This window comes from Phaenicophaeus curvirostris, chromosome Z (assembly GCF_032191515.1).
Source record: "Phaenicophaeus curvirostris isolate KB17595 chromosome Z, BPBGC_Pcur_1.0, whole genome shotgun sequence".
In the NCBI taxonomy this organism is placed as follows: domain Eukaryota; kingdom Metazoa; phylum Chordata; class Aves; order Cuculiformes; family Cuculidae; genus Phaenicophaeus; species Phaenicophaeus curvirostris.
Genome location: NC_091431.1, coordinates 52,248,929 through 52,268,848, shown reverse-complemented (window position 1 = coordinate 52,268,848; position 19,920 = coordinate 52,248,929). Strand labels below are relative to the sequence as shown.

Genomic DNA, 19,920 nt, shown 5'->3' with positions numbered 1-19,920 from the left:
CAGGGAAGGTTTAGACTGCATGCAGGGAAGCATTTCTTTACTGAGAGGGTGATCAAACCTTGGAACAGGCTTCCTAGAGAGGTGGTCAATGGCCCAAGTCTGTCAGTGTTTAGGAGGCCATGGTGTGGACTGGAAGAGAGCCTGGAAGTGGAACAGTTCCAAGGTGGCGAACTGGTGTGGCAAACAGCCAGGGTGCTCCCTCCCAGCCACTCCAGCAGGCAGGACAACTGGGCTGAGTTTGGGAGGCTGGCAGGGGTTTGGAAGCTGCCCAGATCTGCTGCAGCCACTGTGAGGAGACCTCTTGTGCAAAATATATGTGCTGTAGGCCAGGTGTGTGCCAGCTGTGGTGCACACATGGCATGCGCGAGTGCAATACAAATGGCTGCCTTCTGCCCTGATTGCATCCAAACCAATTAAGAGAGAATTTCTGCCTGGAGAAGGGGTTCCATCCAATGAAACACAAATGCATGATAAGAGGTAAATTTGCTTTACAGTCTATGTTCTCATTCATAAATGTCTGATATTGCAGTTATAGCCTACGTCCAGCTAAACAGAAAAGGTGCTTTTTCTCATTTTTTAAGCACAAGTTGATAATGCCCTCTGTGTTGCTTCTATGAATCCTCTGTTGAAAACCTAATGGGGGTGAAGCCAAGGGGAAAGGACAACTGAAAGTGCAGGACCTTTCATGAAGAAGGACTATGCCAGGGCAATGCTCCTGCATCACACTCTTTGCTGCAGGACCCTGGGATCCCTTGTACGACTGGTCCCAGGGCCATGTTGCTCCCAGAAGCCTTGACAATGGTGGAAAAGCCCACAGGGAAAATTCTTTATATAGACAAAGCCTTCTATAGAACCATAAACCATAAGGGCATTTTTACCGAGAACAGGAAACGCTATTTTTTTTGTTTGTTTGTTTGGTACTCTCACTAATTTAACTCAGCATTTCCCCTCTATTCTTGTGCTGTGAAACAAACAGACATAGCTGATGATTTTCTCAGGGCTACTTCTGATTTTTAAAACCCTCACTCTATCCCCCTCTATGTACTTCCTACCTCCTCCTACTCTGAGGCTGAAGTTCTGTTTCCCATTGCCCTTTTTCAAGTAATTACCTTACAGGCTGTAATATCGTTCTCATCAGCTTGGAGCTTGCCCTCCCTTCTTTTTCTAGCTCCATTTTGAAGAAGGATGTAGTAGAAATGTATATGGTATCCAACACCTTTCTGTACTTTGAATTACAGAGTGCATTGTGGTGATACAACTGGTTTGGGCTTTTTTTTGTTCCAGTCCTTTCCTAATCATTACTAGGACTTAATTCAGTTATTTTGTGGTTTTAACTTAATGACTCATTTTCAAAAGATTGCAGTACTGGCTGAGAGAGCTTAGCTCTGTGTGGAAACAGCAGGTCAAGACCTGGCTTTGTGTGTGAAAGTTTTAGGATTATTTTTTCTCTACAGGTGACTCTGCATTTACCTCTATATGTCTTTTTTGGTTTTAGTTACATGCAATTTGTAAGTTGTGACTACAATGCCCTGCACTGAGCTTTTCTTCTTTTACAGGATGAGGAAGTGTTGCTTACAGATTTCTGGGAGTGGGAAGGCAGGGAGTTCTAACATGGTTCTTAGAGGAGGTCTGCCAAAGGTCACTGACTCTCCAAAGGAGCTGAACTGCTCTAAAGGAGATGATAAGAAAAAATTTTATCACAACCGGATAAATACTAAGAGGCCCTTCGCTTGGCCAGACAGCTCCCAACCACTTCATGCCTAGATGCAACCTGTTTTTCCTGACACATTCCAGATGATAGATAAAACTGCACTTTCTTCCTCACCCTGTTTAATACTGAATCAGAAGGGCAATAGATTCAAATTTTTCTTGAGAATGTTTTAAGCAGGTATCATTACATTATATGATGCTTTTTAGGTTTTAGGGCAAATCTGAAAACAAATGAAGGCCCAGTCTATTTTGTCTCCTTTTTATTTTCACTTTTATACAAAAAGAATCAGTCATAGTCACATCATTAAGAGCAAGCTGCGAAGTGCACTCTTGCAACAACAATCATATAAGGATTTAAAATATATTGCTTTATTGTTTGCAATAGCAATGTTAGTTTGCCTTTGCTTGTTAAATATCCCCAACTCCAAATTGCTGCGCTTGAAATTCTTGAAAGTCCTCTGGGATGGTGTCTGAAAACAGCAAAACATACAAAATTTTAGTCTCTTCTGAGAAAATCAAAGAGCACTTAAATTATTGAATTACCCACCTACACTTTTTTTTTTTTTAGGTAACATGGCTCCTCTTTTGTTTACTCAGTAAGAATGAAGAGGGATTGTTTTCAGTTTTAGCTGTACACCACTAAAAATCACAGAGAGGCTAACAAGACAGTGAATGCTGCAGTGCCAGTCCATAATGGATTACTGCCAGTCTTTAAATTACATTTCCCCCAAAAAACTTTGTGGTTTCTACTCTTATATTTTTTTGATAATACACACTAATCAGAAAGGTGGAAAAAGTGGTTGTCTTGCTCTGCACCCCAGACACATTCGTAGCATCGGCATCTCTGTTTCTCATATATCCTAATCCAACCTCCCTGTGATGATCTCCCACACCACAAGAAGGGACAGAAAAACTAATGCAAGGAACAACAGCAGCCAGTAGAAAAACTTCAGAACTGGTGAAAAGAGATGGAGATGGGTCAAGGTAATAATTGCAGTTCTGTTTGAAGCACTGAGTTTGCAACATGCCTTTGCCAGATCCCAGAACATTTTATCTGAAGAGCCACAGAGCTCACCCTGGAGCTAAAGCTGCTGCCAAAGATGCAGCTACAGCAATGAAGCTCAACTGCATGACCTCAGCTCTACTCTTATTTCCACTCTGATACAGGACAGGTGAATCTAAACCCATAAATATACACAGTATATAGAAAAAAAGGGGTAGGTCCTTTGCGTTTTGTTGATCACTTCCTTTTTTTGAGGCTTGAAATTTTTTTTCTTTTTTTCCTCTGCAAATAAAGGAACTTGTCTGACGTGTTCAGACTTGCTGGGGACTCCAGAGACTTCAAGTGCATTTTGTTGATTGCAGCAACAAAACCACTGCCTGCTCAGTACCAGGAAAGTATCTTACACTTCAGTGCTAGGTCTGAAACATGCTTTCTGGGAAACTAGATAATGTTTGAGACTCACCAAGTAAATTTTAATTGTATAGCACCACCATCTGGGAGTTCCCCATGACCAGCAAACATCAGCCTCAGTGTACCAAGTGCCCGAGAACCAGGACCCATCACCAGAACAAGCCCTAGAGCCAAAGTCTGGCCCTGCTGTAGCTGTGTCCACTGAAGAGCTGGGCTGGGCTTCTTGTAGCAGCAGAAAGCAGACAAGGATTCCAGCTTGACTAGTAACTTATTTTCTAAAGGCTGCCTTTGTCAGGAAGGGGCTGATGTTGACAGGAGGTGGGACAACCTCTCCACTACCCCTTCAAGTTAACTGAACTGCTGCCAAGGCAGAAATACCAAAACATGATCAGCTTCTGTGTGAGTAGCCAAGGCTTGAGTTATTCCAAAAGGTACAAGATGAGGGCCAAGCCCTGAGTCTCTTAACCCAAGAGGAGCAAAGGAGCATTCCCGCTCCCCCAGAGTCCGATAAGGATTCTTCCATGGGAGGAAGGGCATCTTGTGATCTTGCCCTCCCACAGGCAGGAGCAACCAGCAAGTACACAAGGGACAGTGGTGCCTGGTGACTGATCCCACTAGCTCCCCAGCTTTATTTCACCTAATGTTCAGAGGTTGAGGCATCCTGTGTACGTGATAGGCTAAGTAAATTGTGCATGTACAACTCTTGCAGTTGGTTGGATTTATGTAACATTCCTAATTCTCTGATGACAGCTATCTGTCACTCTGCACAGAGTGACTACTGTGGGAGGAGCAGTTGTGAGGTGTTAGTTCCCATCTGGCTGGGCTGCAGTGTGGGGTTAGGGGAGGCATTTCACAGCTCTAACTTGTAAATGAAAAGCAAAGGAAATGCAAAATGGCTTAATCTGACAGCTACACTACTAGTTCTTCATGGTCACTTGCTAGTTTTTAACTAAAATGACATGAGAGCAACATTACCATTGCAGCGATATTTCAGGTTGGACCAAATAATGTTTTCCTGAGAGAAGCAGAAAACTCCAAGCCGTCCTCCACGCATTGTGGTGTCTATAGTTACACCAGAGTCTGCCACTAGGTCAGTGCCTTCATAAAATCTTGCCCTTAAGGAAAGCAAACAGAAGCTCTGTTAGGTCTTTTCCAGGGCTGCAAGATTCATAAGAGTAATTTTGTTATCCATGGTCACTCCAGCCTTGGACATGCTATCCTCCCATCTATCCCAGAGAAGAAAAAGCAGTTAAGATCTCTCCTGTGTAGGCTGGGTACTGGAACGATGCTGCACACTGGCAAGAGCTGGGTAGAGAGGATGTTCTGTGGTTGTTAGGTTTTTACACATCTTACGAAAGCTTTGGAAGGGTTTTTCCTGTAGTCAGTCAGGCTGAGAGTTTTAACTCTTAATAATCAAATTTCCAGTCAGTGGTTTCAGGAGAAAGGGGGAACCAGATTAGACTGATCGAAGAAGGCCAGATGGATATTGTCTCACAAAGTTTGGAGCTAAACTTTTTTTTTTTAATAGGCAAAGTTTAGGAGTCCAAATGGTATGTTTTAAACTCCACTGCAAGATTTCTTTAAAAATGTGAATATGATTAATTCCAGGAACAGTTTTGATGATCTAGCATCTTCTTGTTAGAAAACCCACTGGCAAATTCCCAAATAGCTCTGGGAAAAGCTGCACCCTGCCAGCTCCCCAGCATGTGGTCTGTACTGAGGTCCTGAGAGGGACCATGCTGGAGTGGCTGAGCTGTTGCAGCACTATCTACACCAAGTCCTCAGCTGCTGGGGTTATGGGTAAATGACTTGGAGGACAATGAGCCAGGAGGGCCCTTTTTTGGATGAGGACACTGCTGGTCTGACATGTGAGAAGACAGCAAATGGTGAAGGGAAGTTCCTGTGTCTTTCCCTAAAATAAGAAAAAACCCATCAATTCCTGTTATTTTCCTGAGTTTATTTTCTGATTTGCTGAGGCAGTTCAAATGTGTATAGGCAATGAATAGAACTTCTTGTCTTTCAAATTTCTGTGGGAGAGGCTGGCTGAAGTGACTTTTTTCCTAGGCTTCCTTGAAGCCTCAGAAAACATTATGGTCTGTGGCATCTGGCCTCAACAGACCACAGTGAGATGTGGACAGAGAGCTGGCAGACGTTCACCTTAGGCCTGTCTGCCTTCATTTTTAGAATGATTGACACTGACTTTGCCACCTTTCCCAGTTGCAGGGGACATTAATTACTCTGGTTAGAGAGACTGCAAAAACAGGCAGATGTTTGCTCATGAAGCAGCTTTGCAAACAGCTTGGTCTCAAGATAAGTGCCACCTAAAATCTATTCACTACTGCCCCGTGGCTGGGACACCATAATTGACAGTGTAAGTGTTCTTAATCCATTTTAGCATAAAGTCAAATACACTCACTTCAACTGCCACTGAAGATGATGCCCTACACCAGAAAAGTGGAACAGTTACACCATCAAGTTGCTGCATCTCAAATGCAGGGTAGTGATTATTTGAAGAAAAGACAACTTATAATAAAAAAAATTAAATAGAAGGTTGCAAAATATGCTGATGATGCCAAAGAAGTTTATTTTTTGCATTTTAACATCAAACTTGATCTAAAAGTATAATTCCTGCTGATTTGGATGTTGCAGAGTGAAAGGTTTCCACCTGAATGGTGAAATCTTTTTAATATTTTTTTTTCAAAATAAGAATTGTTAACATGCATTACATAGCTTTGACAAACTTTCTGAATATATGCTATGTAATCTCAAATCTGTCATGTCAGAATAATTACTGACCTTCATAAGGATCACAGTCTTTAAGTGGATAACTGTTAATTCTGTTATCCCAGAACATGTAGGTGAACTCTGACAATTACAACAAAAATATTCTAAAACATCAAAATTAAGAAATTTTGAAATGCACTATTTTTCAGATCAGTAGCTTCAAAACAAGGTATTAAAGCTAGAAAAGGGTTTAAGATGTAGGGTAGGGCACAGTTACAACAGCCAGATGGTAGAAAATTACAGAAATAAACAGGCTTAGCTTGGAATTGTCTTTCCCAGGAAAAGAACTGCAGTCTGAATTTCAAAAGTCTAACCTGTTATAAGCCATCTTCAGTGCAAAGCCCAGACATGTTTTGAATTCTCAGATTATCATCTGAATTGGGTGCGGAGAGAAAACAGTTTAGGCAGACGGGTATCTGTACTCACCTTATCAACCCTTTCCTCTCTTACCTGATATAACCTATCTGGGGTCTGTGCTGCAAGAACCAGCGGTAGGAGACTTTGTCTTTCCACCCTACGTTTCGGGGGTCCTTCCACAGCAGCCTGACCTGATCACTGGTGTCTCCCGTGTGCCAGAGGGAGTTGCGGAGGTGCTCACCAGGGCCTGTCTTGGATTTCACAGCCTGCAGAAATACAGTCTTACAGTGTTGGCCACAGAGAAATGTCACTTTCTGGAGTTCTAAGTCTTTGTAGGGGGCACCAGGTCTGCAGAAGCACCCACCCTCCCTGTTGCTCACAAGCCCCTAGAGCTCCTCTTGCATGACCGCAGCCACTGCTTGCATGGAAAAGCAATGGACCAAGGAGAAAGAGACAATTTAACCAATTACAGTCAGAGCACAATGAGAGCAGAGAATGAAAGCTCCACCTGATGAGCAGGGGCAAAATTGGAGATGAAGTTCCTTAAAAAAAAAAATGGTGCTGTTAAGAGGGCAATGGGACAGCCGACTGACTTAGCAGTTGTGACACCTGTTGCAGGGAGAAGACAGCAGTTGGACAGCATAGCCAACATGCACTGCGATGGCTTGGCCAATGCACAGCATTACATCTTAGCCCATGGTGCCCAGATCGCAGGTTGATATGGCCACATGGGGCAGGATGGCACAACTGCACTGTGGTGACCACCGTGTCCCCAGCCAGGAGCCAAGACCAGTACCTTTAGCTGAATGCCAGGCTCTGCAACAGCTCTGAAGGGAGTTGCTTGCCAGTACGTCTGTTCAGTCTGTTTCCACATTACCACATAAAAGCTAGAGCTGTCTTGGTAACCAAAAATAAAGCCAGCGTAATCATCATCTGTCACTGTGTTCACATGGAAAGTGCCCTCAAAGTCAACACCGTTAAAAGCTGTGTAACCTGAGAACACATACAGGTTAAAAACAAGTCTGCAGAAAATGCGTTTGCATGCTGTAAGTTTTATGCTGTAAAACTTGACTCTCAGAAGATGCTACATACCAACAGCAAGGCCAGGATCACTGTTCATAGTCTGCACAATTTCCATTCCCTGCAAGAGCAAGTTCATGGTTAGTGTCTGTGATGAGCTGGGTTGGCTAAGCCTGGCAGCTTCTTCTGGCCTCCTTCTACTACCCCCTTTCTCTGTCTCCATTTGTTCACAACATGCCCATAGGACATGCAGATCTAAATTAAAATGAGAACTATAATCAAATACTAATGTTTCAGCTGCTTTTGTGCCCCAAATCAGGAAGGACTTATCTTTTTCCATTGCTGAATGACCATACAGGTACTCTGATACTTTCTTTCCCTACTTTAATAATCTTCTGGAAATCACTGAACTCATCCAGAACTGGATATGGGACTCAAGGAGAGTAGGCAGGAAAGAGGGCTGGGGAGGGCAAGAGAGCTTTTCCTAGTCTTAGCTTCTACAGTTTGATCATGGAATTTAGGACTAAACTGAACATCAGGACTGGGTTAAGGAAAATGTATACATCTCAGCTGACTTGCCAGATACTTTCACAATGGGAATAAATTGCCCATTCCTTGTGACTCAACATATTAGCCTCCTGAAGGTTAAAATTCACTAGTGTATAGAAGCAGTTATTGGACTCATCCAAGAGTAAATGCTCTGCTTTCTTTATGGAAAGAGTTCATGAAACTGTTTGCTACTGTAACATTTAAATAGGGTGACACAGAAGTCTTATGTTGGCCTTTGTGGCAGCAGTGAAATCCACCCACAACAAGCTAGCCAGCCTGTAATTACTTCATGCAATCAGGAGCATCAAGCTTCAACCCTTCATACACTAAAAGGAAGTTCCTTCCTTTTACTCCTGTAAAATAGTCAAGCAACCAACAGCTTTCACTTTTCACCTGTTTGCCAGAGGTTCAGCAATTACAGATAGTTTTACTGCAGTCTTCAAATGATCTTTCTGTGACAGGTAAGAAAGACCAGATATTTTTACCTGGTTCAGAACTACCCAGTTGGGATCAATCTGTGCATCTCCCTCTGGGTCCAGCACCACTGTCTGATAGGCCCTGAAGTCTGTCAAGGTGATCTCTGCATTCTCCGGGCAAACATCGATCCGATCAATCACAGTATCCTGGTCAAAATCAGACTCACAGATATCCCCAACTCCATCACCTGCATGCAGAAGTGAAAGTAGACTTATGGTGCAGCAAGTAGCCACATCTGGCCAAGCCACTGGAATCAGGGTGTCTAAGAAGCAGGTGGAGTTTCAGCCTTGACGGTTGTAGGGCTCAGGGAAGTGACCCGAGGACCTCTACCTTGGCCAAAATGCCCCTGTGCATTGGGGTTCTTCCTGGGATGAGTGTAGGCACATGTGGTGACTGCATCAGATCCTGATGCACGTGTGTAACACCTGGGGAATGATTTAATGCTCAAGCACCAGTATGGTTCCTGAAGGCCCATCTTACCATTATCATCTTCTTGCCCTGGATTAGGGACCAGCCTGCAGTTGTCAGGGCCCGGGGGCAAGAGGTCAGGAATGCCATCATTATCATCATCCTCATCACACTCATCACCCAAGCCGTCCTTATCTGTGTCCAGCTGGGAGCTGTTAATGACGGTGGGGCAATTGTCTGTGCTGTCCTGGTGCCCATCACCATCACTGCAAGCACAGAGACAAAAAAACGGGCACACCCACATCAGCTGCTGCCTCTGCATGGGGGACATCATGGATACCCAAGGGGGAAATGCACTGGGAGGCATGCCTGGAGCTGGAAACAGACCAGCAGGCCATCAAAACCTGGTGTTGCTCAGGTGGTGGAGTTGTGAGGAGACACAGAGCAAACAGACTGCATGATAACGTGTCAGGAAGATGAAGACTAAGCTTGGAGCTAGGAAAACACTCAGACAAGGAAAAGAAAAGGAAGGAGTGGGAAAAGATAGCAGAATCCAAGGTCCCAAATGACTTCCACTCCCAAAGGGTGTGTAAGGAACATCCAACAAGTACAGTGTCACCAATCAAAAGGCACTTGGGAGACAGCAAGAGCTTGAGGAAAACAGCTGCTGTCCTTTGTCACACGTTGTCCACAAATGCCTCTGTGTTCATGAATGTGCAAACAGGAGTGCGAATGAAAATTTATGGGATACTCTGCATGAGCACCTGAAATCAGATTTGTTTTGAAACAGTCACCACACTTTCACCCTCCTGCATAGCACATTTTGTTACATTACAGTCCTGCCAGGGAGCTGCAAAGTATGAGAGAGAGGAGAAAGTCTGTAGCTCTCAAGCACCCTCCAGCGCATTTTCTGTATCAGCTGGTTATATTGAAGAGTCTCCAGGAAAGGGGGCAGATTACAGAAAAGGGTTTGGGAAGTTATCATTAAGGCAGCCGTGCAGCTTATAGCTATGCATATTCCCACCTATCTCTCCCTGCTTTATACTTTAATTTTAGGTCAGAGCAACTAACACCTTCACATTCTTGAGATAAAATGCAATGAGTATCATGCAGAGGTATCTGTTGCAAGGTTAACTTCAGGTAAAGCTACAGCATTTCTACCAGGAACTGCTTCATACACTAGTTAGTTTTGAAGAGGGGATAAAAGGAAACCTGTCCTTTTTTTAAAAAAAAAGAAAAAACCCAAGCCCATGTCTTCTTAAAAGTAAAACAGCTCCCAGCTGGGGAACTTGGCAACTGCTGGCCCAAGACTGGGAATACTCCCTGCAAAGGCAGGGAAGTGGGCTTCCCGCAGTTAGCACCCCACACAGCAACATCCATCAATATCCCTGGGGTGAGACCTTGCAGCTGTCTGTGGATGGTGAAATGCTGTGCCAGCATGGGATTTATCACTTCCCTTTCCTCTTCCTTTAAGTGAGGAGCACAAGGGAGGGCTTGCCACCCCAAAGGTCGTTATGGAGAAGTTGCTTCTAGCCAGAAATCAGCAGTTTGTCCTGCAATGTGCTGCCCTGAATGCTCAGAGCATGTAAAAGGTATAAAGAAGCCTAGACAGTCACACTGTGCTAAAGCCAAGGCGTTATCTGCAAGTGTTTTCCGGTTGATACTAAAATTCTGCTTCTGAAACACATTCTTACAGAAAAAAGATACAGCCCTTAACTGTGAAATTTCTGCTAAAGACAGAAAAAGGGAATGAAAAATAAAGAAGAAAAGAGACATGACACTTCTCTAAGCAGCCCAGCAGTGCTCTGAGTTTTACAGCCAGAGAACTGCTCTGAATGTCACTTCCACAGGAACTCACAGGAAGTCTGTGAGAGCACGGGGCTAAAGGTGAAGGACTGTGTAACTATACTGCAACAGGGAGCTGAACAAACACAATTATAAAATTGTCTTTGAAATAATATCTCTTTGAGAAGGTAGTGGCATTAAATCCAGGCTAGTCTCAGGGATTACAGCTCTCAAGGAATCAGTAGCATGCTTCGGCTCAAGACTAGCCTTTTCCACCTCCCTGCTGCTGTTAAAAGCCACAACATAGCATACCTGTCCTGATTGGTATCACATGAATCTCCAACCAAGTCATTGTCAACATCTGACTGCAAAAGGAAACAGAGAGTTCCAGTATCAACTGCTGAGAGTATCTATTAAAGTGACAGCATTACACTAAAACACAACCAAATCAAATACAATTAAAATAAAAGCATGGAAAAATATTTGTTCTAGAAAACATATTTCCTTGTTTGCATCATCCATCTAACCAAAAAGTCAGTTTTATTGAAGAAAAAAAAACAGATAATGAATAAACAGGATTAAATTGGAGCTGTTAAAGCAATGATCAATAGTTAAAGCAATAATCAGTAGTTCAAGCAAGATTCCTCTACTCCTATTGGAAATAAGCATCCGCCATTTCTAACCAAAGTTGGTTTCTTAAGCAGCTTTAAAAATCTACCATGTTTCTCTAGTTTCCAGCACTTTTTTGTTAGTCACAAGAGGCTTAGTCAGTATTCAGATTGTATGAAAAGTCTCACTGAATTCTCGGCTAGGAGTAGGTGACGAAGTTTTCCTAAATAAGGACACCAGGATTTTGTCCTAATTAAAGAAATGTCAAGTGTAACTAAATCACACTACTGCGTGGAGTCTGGCATTGGCCTCTATGGTACTGAAGCATGCATGCATTTCAGAGCATGACAGTAGAAGATAACGGCAGAGCAGAGGTGCTAATGACATCCCAAGCTAATGAGAATATACCTGATGGCTCCACTTTCCCATGCCAGGGGAGTTTGAAGCTCCATAAAACTTCCCCGAATACCTGCTGTTAAAAGCTAAATGCTGCGGCTGCATGGTCTGCCTCATTCTCTTGTATGTTCTTGGGCCTCAGCAGTCCTTCTCCCTGAGTTAACATATTTTTTGAATTCTAGCTGCTAACCTGGTTTGGGTTGCTGACTGTAGGGCAGCTGTCACAGGCATCACCAACACCATCATTATCCTGGTCCTCCTGGTCCTGATTTGGGATCCTCTGACAATTATCCAAAAGGTTCTTAATACCTACCAAAAAGTATATTGGATGCTAGTTAAAACAAATATTGTATTTGTCATTGGACAATATAAACATCAGGAACAGTAGAGACACTTCCTTTTCAGCATCTACTGTATCTTGCAATGATGTTACGAATGTCCACAGCAAATCCTTCTTATGCATGCATTTAATAGAAGTTAGAATAATCTTGCTAAAGAAATGCTTTCAATCCCATCACACACACATCACTAATTACACACAATCTTATCCTATTCCCTGTATCACAGCTTACAGGATGGAATGTTTCACCTTTGTTATGACATTTGTAGGGCTGCGATTTTCCTACTTCCTTCAAGTGTTCTCTAGCAATGAGAATAATACATTATGTAGCTCTTGGGCATCTGGGACAGTCAGCAGCTGGCAACTGAAACATGCCTGCATCTTTAAGGCACTACTGAATGATCAACCACCTTAACTTGGTTTAACATGTTCTGGGCAAGTTTCAAGAATGTCAGAGAAGCTGTAAGTGAAGAATTACGAACCGTCTCCATCCATGTCATCATCACAAGCATCTCCCTTCCCATCACCATCTGTGTCCCTCTGGTCATTATTGAGGACATTGCGGCAGTTGTCACAAGCATCTCCAAAGATATCTTGGTCACTGTTTCTCTGGTTAACATTGGGAGCTAACACACAGTTATCCTGCAAGACACAGATAGAAATCAAACATGAACTGTTTCCCCAGTCTTTTGTTGCTACTTCAGGGGGTACATAACTTGTCTTTATTTCTGCTTTCACAAAAAAACTATTACTGTGAGCAGTCTGACATTTTATGTGAATATTAGCTCTGGGTCAGATTCCACTGGCTCCCTCAAAGCTCTGCTTTGGACTACAACATAGAAACCCTAACGTGAACACCCATAACATAAGACTTTATATTTGACTTCTGATTCTGACTTTGGATTTGTCAACAGTGTTTTGTCCACCTGTTTTGGTGCCTGGCTTCCTTACACAGTCCTTTTCAAAAGCTGCAGTTCAGAGCTCCTGACAGCATTTGTAGGTGCTCTCAGTGGTTGCCCCCTTCTCGTGTTGGAATATTGAAGGACTTTCTCATGGAAAACGGCCATGTGAACAATCCAGCCTACAAGCTGATACACTAAAAGTAACAAACCAAGGATGGCTGAGGAGCGGTACCCATGAGAATCAAGGGAGTACAAGAATGAATAACTCCCTGATGTTGCAAAGAGAAACTTTGGGCCTGTGTATATGTGGCGTATGTGCAAAGCTGTTCAGCTAGCAATTATTCTTGCTGAAGATACTAACCAATCAGACAATCAGTGTATTAGCATGGACAACTTTTATTAACCAATGCTAAAGAAAAGATTTACATACCAGTCATGTGTACTATTGCCTTTTCTATAAAAGCTTCTGGTGCTCTGTATTAAATGGTACATTTGCTGATCACATTGATCTCTGTGTTTGTTTCCTGATCTTCTGTCAACATTCTGGTAGAGATTCAAACCAAAGCCGCAGCACTTGATACAATAAGACTTTTGGATGCAAAAAGGTGCAAGTCTTATTTTTTTGTCCATGAAGCTGCTATTCACTCTCTAAAACCATCAGGAGATATATAGGGAAAACTTCAAAATAAAGTGGTTCAAGCTTTCCTCTCTCATCTACCACACCAATGACCTCATCCTCTTACACATACAGAGGCAGAACATAGGTTAGCAATAATATAGAAGTTAATTGGTTGTGAAGGTGCTGAACCTGCTTATAGATTTACAATTGAAGGAGGATTCAACATCTTTACCTACAGAACATTACAAAAACCAGTTGCTTCAAGCTACCAGAATTTAGGGTTGGCCTCTGTGGCATGAGACACACTGCTTGTGATTGCTAGTCTACCCTAGCTCCAAACAGACATTTGTACTCTGAATAGAGTGTTCCTGTCATCTTCATTGGAAGTGCATTAAGTAATACCACGGAAGGATCTTAATGTAGAACATAGTGGGCATACGAGGGTGGGGGGTGAACATAAAAGAGCTTTTACAGACTGAATTTATTCTTTGATGTATTCTGCAATAGTTTACCTGCAAAAAAACCTCTTTTCTCTTTGAGAACATGATTTAAAGCTTTTTCAAATTATTGGCAAGACACATTAATTTATGTGGGTTTTGGATCCCTCATGGAATGTGATGTCAGGTCAACCTGTTCTTTAAGAAGAGACACTAATGCACGTAACATTCTTAAGGGATGACAGAAGGACACAAGTTCTGCACACAAAAAATCTCTAAAATTCAATGCTAAAATGTAATAGTGGGGGATTTAAGGCTGGTGAGACAGTCTGGGTTTTTTAGGTCGTGTAATAGTGTCAATTACATAAAAGAAAAAGACAAGATTTAGAGAACTGCTGACAGTGGTGGGTATAGCATAATCTCTGGCAAATAGCAGAGAGGCAGATGTCAGAATTTTTATCTATTGTAGTAACGTGAAACCCTTCTGCTTGCACAGACCCCTGCACCCTGATCTATACACAGCACCTGCTCATTAGGAATGCCATCTCCATCTGCATCATCATCACAGGCATCTCCAATCCCGTCACCATCGGCATCTTCTTGTCCAGAGTTTGGGACAAATCTGCAATTGTCCTAGACAAAAAGTGAGATGTATCTGGTGTTCTATGGGTAAACTGAATGTCTTCATAATTGTAATGACTTTTCCCTATTATTTTAATTAATCAATTAACCAAATTAAATACAATTTATCCAGAAGATTTCAAGAACTTGAAAAAAGATTAATCTAGTCATGTTTCTTCCACTCTTCCTCTTCACCCCTTCATGCTCTGAGTTATTATAGGATTAAGAAAGAATTTCTTACCTTTCTGCAATTTTCAGCAGAGCATAAGAGTTCTTCATTAGGGTAGCCATCAATGTCAACATCTTTTCCACAAATATAACCGTCACCAGCCCAGCCAATGCCACACTATCAATAAAACACCATGGTAGTACTACTAAAAGGTTAATGAGTCACTGTAGCAACATTCAAAAGGGAATCCCCACATCAGTGTTGAAAACACTAACATGCAAAAGACATGGACAGACACTGAAGTACAATGAGGTATAACTCAGCATCTCTCAATGTGGAAAGAAAATCTGTTTCAAGTTCTCTATATCTAGGCACGGCTAGGAAGAGCTAACACTTCATGTTAAATGGAACACGTGCTTGCAATGCCTAATGATTTCAGTAAGAGCAATAGATTTCTTTTAGACACTATCTGGGAATCAGTTTTTGTTCCTCAGCTGCAGGCAAAGAAAAAGAAAACAGAAGACGTGGACACAATATGCATCTAGCATGTCAGCAAGGGAGCAACAGTTCGATGGGATACTGTTGTTCAGTATCTCAAGAATGCATCTGCAATTAGAGAAAGTTTTAAGACAAAACTATGCTAACAGTTCCTAAGTCTGCATTAGCAAAGCAAGTGCATCTGCACACTAGTTTCTCCTAGCCAATTAAATCAGTACTGTTTCAAACCAATGCCTAATTTGTGTTGTAACTGAAGACACACGCATAAAACAGCATGTCAAACTCTGGCCTCCCGTTAAAATGAGGACTTGCCTAACACAAATATCCATGCATATTCCCATTACAGCACAGACTTAAATATCCTAGATTTGTCTTCTTTGAAATAGATGTACTTAAAAATGAGACCAAAGCAAGAGCCAGCAGAAGCATGCACTGCCTCCAAATGTAGGTCACAGTATTCTCTTCCTTCTCCTCGCAAGCTGGAAAAACTAATATAATCAATTTAGACACTAGAAATGAAAGTTCACATGCCACATCCCAGGGCTGGAAAGCACAGTACAGCCTACCTGCACCTAGAATCTGTAGTCTTGCTTAAAAAAATACCATCTTTATCAGCATTCAAATACAGTCACATTGACTATACAGAGAGGGTCCCTACTCACAGCTATGTAGCTGAACACCAGGAGAGGAATTCACCCTTGTGATGTCTTCTGTAGGGTAACATTTGACAGCACTTCTAAAGAGACCATGGAAAGTCTACAAAAGTCATTCCCAAAAGATCTAATTACACAGACAAATATGGTACACAAGTATGGCTGCCTTACAGACATGCTTCAGGAAGAAAATCATTGCAAAACAGACTCAGCTCAGTTATTTTTGTAACTGGTCTGGGCCAGTGTACCATAACCTGGTTAAAACACCTGACCATACAAAAAGATCACAAAGACTTCCACAGTTCCAGCCTATTTTTCACTTTACAAATGTATGAATTCATGAACTTACAATACATGTCACCTCTCCTCTTCTCTCCTCAATACAACGGGCATGAACGCTGCACGGATTGAGGGCTCGACTTCTGCAGCTCCTCTCAGCCTGGCATCCCCTGGCTTGGTCTCCTATGTATCCTGGTTTGCACTGGCCACAGTGGTATGACCCCTGTAAGAACAAAAAGGTTACTAGCCAGCCTTAACAGGACTACTTTTTCTGTTCAAGCATGCAAACGAGATTGATGTCACACTGCTTACACTGTGCAAGCGTAATTCTTCAGCCATTGAGGCCTCTTGCACTGTGATCAAACTGTATTTTCTATGTGAAATTCAGGTTTGGCTTCCACAGTGCATGCTTGAAAACATGCTCAACTCTAACCTTTTTACACAAGGCTTTTGTTAAACCACAGAAGTCAAGTAGCAGCAGAAGCTTTTTCATGATGCCTTGTCCCTGCCTGCATCCTCTGAACTGCTTTCAAGTGGCCAAAACTTCGTGTAAAATTCTTAGATCACCTGCTTAGTGAGAGTGGATGCTCGTCATTCAGTGTTAAGCAGACTCATCAGTTTATCTAAGTTCAACTGGGCACAACTTTCAATCAAAGAGACAGGAAAGTGCATCATGTCTTTGCCCTGGTTTAGGTTTTTTTTCTAACTTAAATATTTTTAAGCCAATTTGAGCTAAACCTTGTCCTTTAGAAAGAAATTCAGGAGTTAAGAGTCGCCCTCATTTACACTGCAATAAGAACATCCATGTAACCTTTTGTAGTGGTTTACCTAGATGCATACATATACATTTTATGTTTATGCCACTCTCTTGTGTAAAGAAACCCGAAGGAGCTAAGCCAAGGAATCTCAATTTGTGCTGGGACAATCACTATATGAGATACAAATGGATGACTGATGATAAGAAGGAGTCTTGTTTAGACATCTAATAAGGCTTTCATCTCTATCTCACATACTTGCAGACATAAAAGTTAATTAAGAAGCCTTTTTCTTACAGAGGCTAATTATTTTTGGCATGTCAAGGAACACAACAGGCATATCTCTGACAAACCTGTGCATCCATCCCTTTGTGAAACTCAGGCGCTTCTCACAACTTCACTCAGTTTCTCATACAAAGCCTGTTGGAGGAACTGTCAGTGTTTTCCTAGTCCACCATCATAGAGAGACACATTTAGTATCCAGCCAAGCATTATTTTTGTCCTCTGTTCCTAGCTTCATTCAAAATTTTAACTCTCAGCTGTCTGCATACTTTCAGGCTGAAGATGAAGATACACAGATAACTGAAGATTAAAATAACCACTAGGCCATGCAAACGCCCTTTATAAAACATACCAGCCCATCCACTTTCTCCTAATGGACGCCAGGGTAATACCTACTGCAGTCTGCTGAATTTGCTCAGTATACTCTGTCCTATATTGAGCCCTGGCATGCATTAAAATAGCCTTTAAGGCAGCAGTTCCAGACCAAAATGTCTCCAAAGGGGGACAGGAATAAAAAACGCACACTGCTTTGTTTTGACAGATGGCAGACCACTTGGTGCCCTCTGCAAATAGGGCTTGATGGCTCCTAAACAGGTCTAGTCACATCTGGTCATGCAATTAGATACAGTATGTGACAGAATAGTTCTAGGTATTTAAAGAAACCCCACACAACAAAAAGAAACATTTAACAGTGAAAGCAGGCCTAGATAAACAATGTTTTTCAAAAGGAAAGCACACCAGTCTGAACACTAGTGACAGCCTCAAGGATACCTAGTTGCAAAAAGGACCACTTCTACATCTGCAGAATACTTTTGACCGCTCTTTCACTATGGAGAAATCCTTCTCTCTGCAGACAGCAAGAGCAGGATAGTATTTGACAATGGCATAAGTGGCACATATAGGACAACCAGGTGATCAGGCTCACTCTGCATCAATTACAAAAGACAGGTCCTGTGTGACTAACCTGATCTCTTTCTGTGACAAGGTGACCCACTAAGCAGATGAGGGAAAGCCTGTGGATATTGTCTACCAAAATTTCAGTAAAGCCTTTGACACCATTTCCCCTAGCATTCTTGTGAAGAAACTGCCTGCTCATGGATTGGATGAGTGTACTCTTCACTAGGTAAAAATTATGCTAGATGGCTGGGCCCAAAGAGTTGTGATGAATGGAGCTAAATCCAGTTGGTGGCTGGTCACAAGTGGCTCAGTGTTGGGGCAGTTCCCTTTAATCTTTATCAATGATCTGAATGAAGCCATGGAGCAAATCCTCAATAAGTCTGCAGATAACACCAAGTTGTGCAGGGGCATTGATCTGATTGAGGGAAGGCTCCACAAAGCATCTGGACAGGCTGAATCAAAGGGCCAAAGCCAATTGTATGAGATTCAACAAGGCTGAGTGCCAGCTCTTGCACTTGGGTCACAAAAACCTCACGCAATGCTATGGGCTTGGAGAAGAGTGGCTGGAAGCTCCCTGGCAGAAAAGGATGTGGGGGTGTTGGTTGATAGCCAGGAGTGTGCCCAGGTGGCCAAGGCAGCCAATAGCATCCTGGCTTGTAACAGAAATAGTGTGACTGGCAGAACTAGCAAAGGGATTGTACCCCTGTACTTGGCAGTAGTGAGGTACTCAAACACCGTGTTCAGTTCTGGGCCCTTCACTACATAAAAGACGCTGAAATGCTGAGGTAACAAAGTTGGTCTAGGGCACAGGTCCTCTGAGGAGCCGTTGAGGGAAGTTTGGTTGTTTAGTCTAGAGCAAAGGAGGCTGAGGGGAGACCTTATTGCTCTCTATAACTAGCTAAATGGAGGTTGTAGTGAGGTGGGTGTTGGTTTCTTCTCCCAAGTAACAACTGATAGGACAAGACAAAACTTCAAGCTGCACTAGGGGAGGTTTAGAAGGGATATTAGGAAAAATGTCTTCAACAAAAGGGTTGTCAAGGATTTGAACAGGCTGCCCAGGAAAGTGGTTCATCCACCATCCAGTGCTTCATTATCTCCACCATCCCTGGCGGTATTCAAAGGACATGCAGATGTGGTGCCTGGGGATATGGTTTAGTGGTGAACTTGGCAGTGTTGCATTATAAGATCATATGTCCCTTCTATGAGATCCTAAAATCTTTCAAACCCTTTCTACTCTGCTATGCTTTCTCTCCTGGATTTAATATGTACGGGTTCTAAAAGCATTGGATTGATTGCATCTCTGTTCTCTGTATTAATTTAGAGGGATATCTAGTATTGCCTTAATACCCAAATGAAGTGAAGACATTACTCTGGAAAAAAAAAAATACCCAGGGAACAGTCCGCTGCAGCAGTTTCCAGGTGAAAAAAAATGTGGGGATGTGAAGTTTTAACCTATCAAAGGAGGCACCTTGCAAAAAAGTACTTGTAGACACATAACTGGATGCTGTGGAGAGAAGAGTTCCTGCTGTTCCTCAGGGAAAGCAGTAAGGATACAGCTCCAATGGACATGTTGATGACAAATCAAGTATTGAAATTTCTATTGTTATTCAGGAAAAAATCCTTTGGTTAAATGAAGCCAACAAACAAATTACATTATTTGGCTCTTCAGTCAGAGTCACAAATCCAATCCTAGCCTCATGGAATTTTAAAACAATCAATTTTTTTAAAGCCACAGATAAAAAGGTGCTTACCAAAGTGTTTATACAATGGGAATTTGGAACACAGAGTCCATGTCCACCATCCTGACATTCATCAATATCTAAGCAGACCTAGCAATAAAACAAATCAACATGTAATAAAAACAATGTCAATTTGAGATCCAAGCCTGAAGAAAAGCCATTAAAGTTTAAGTCTAGAAAGAGTCATACCCTTTCCTGAAACTTCTCCAGGAATGGCATA

The 19,920-nt window shown here is 42.3% G+C and overlaps 1 protein-coding gene across 1 annotated transcript in view; it reads right to left on the bottom strand.

Moving 5' to 3' along the window:
* Positions 1 to 1,955: 1,955 nt before the first annotated feature.
* Positions 1,956 to 19,920, bottom strand: part of THBS4 (thrombospondin 4) — a 34,477-nt gene continuing 16,512 nt past the window's right edge. The window contains exons 9-22 of the mRNA XM_069880722.1: positions 19,713 to 19,790; positions 16,098 to 16,250; positions 14,670 to 14,774; positions 14,333 to 14,440; positions 12,332 to 12,491; positions 11,700 to 11,818; positions 10,817 to 10,869; positions 8,792 to 8,985; positions 8,320 to 8,498; positions 7,358 to 7,406; positions 7,062 to 7,258; positions 6,359 to 6,531; positions 4,100 to 4,239; positions 1,956 to 2,180 (exon numbers count right to left, since the gene is read on the bottom strand). Of these exons, the coding sequence (XP_069736823.1) occupies positions 2,119 to 2,180; positions 4,100 to 4,239; positions 6,359 to 6,531; positions 7,062 to 7,258; positions 7,358 to 7,406; positions 8,320 to 8,498; positions 8,792 to 8,985; positions 10,817 to 10,869; positions 11,700 to 11,818; positions 12,332 to 12,491; positions 14,333 to 14,440; positions 14,670 to 14,774; positions 16,098 to 16,250; positions 19,713 to 19,790 (1,770 nt within the window). The 3' untranslated portion in view covers positions 1,956 to 2,118. The remainder of the gene's footprint in view (positions 2,181 to 4,099; positions 4,240 to 6,358; positions 6,532 to 7,061; positions 7,259 to 7,357; positions 7,407 to 8,319; positions 8,499 to 8,791; positions 8,986 to 10,816; positions 10,870 to 11,699; positions 11,819 to 12,331; positions 12,492 to 14,332; positions 14,441 to 14,669; positions 14,775 to 16,097; positions 16,251 to 19,712; positions 19,791 to 19,920) is intronic.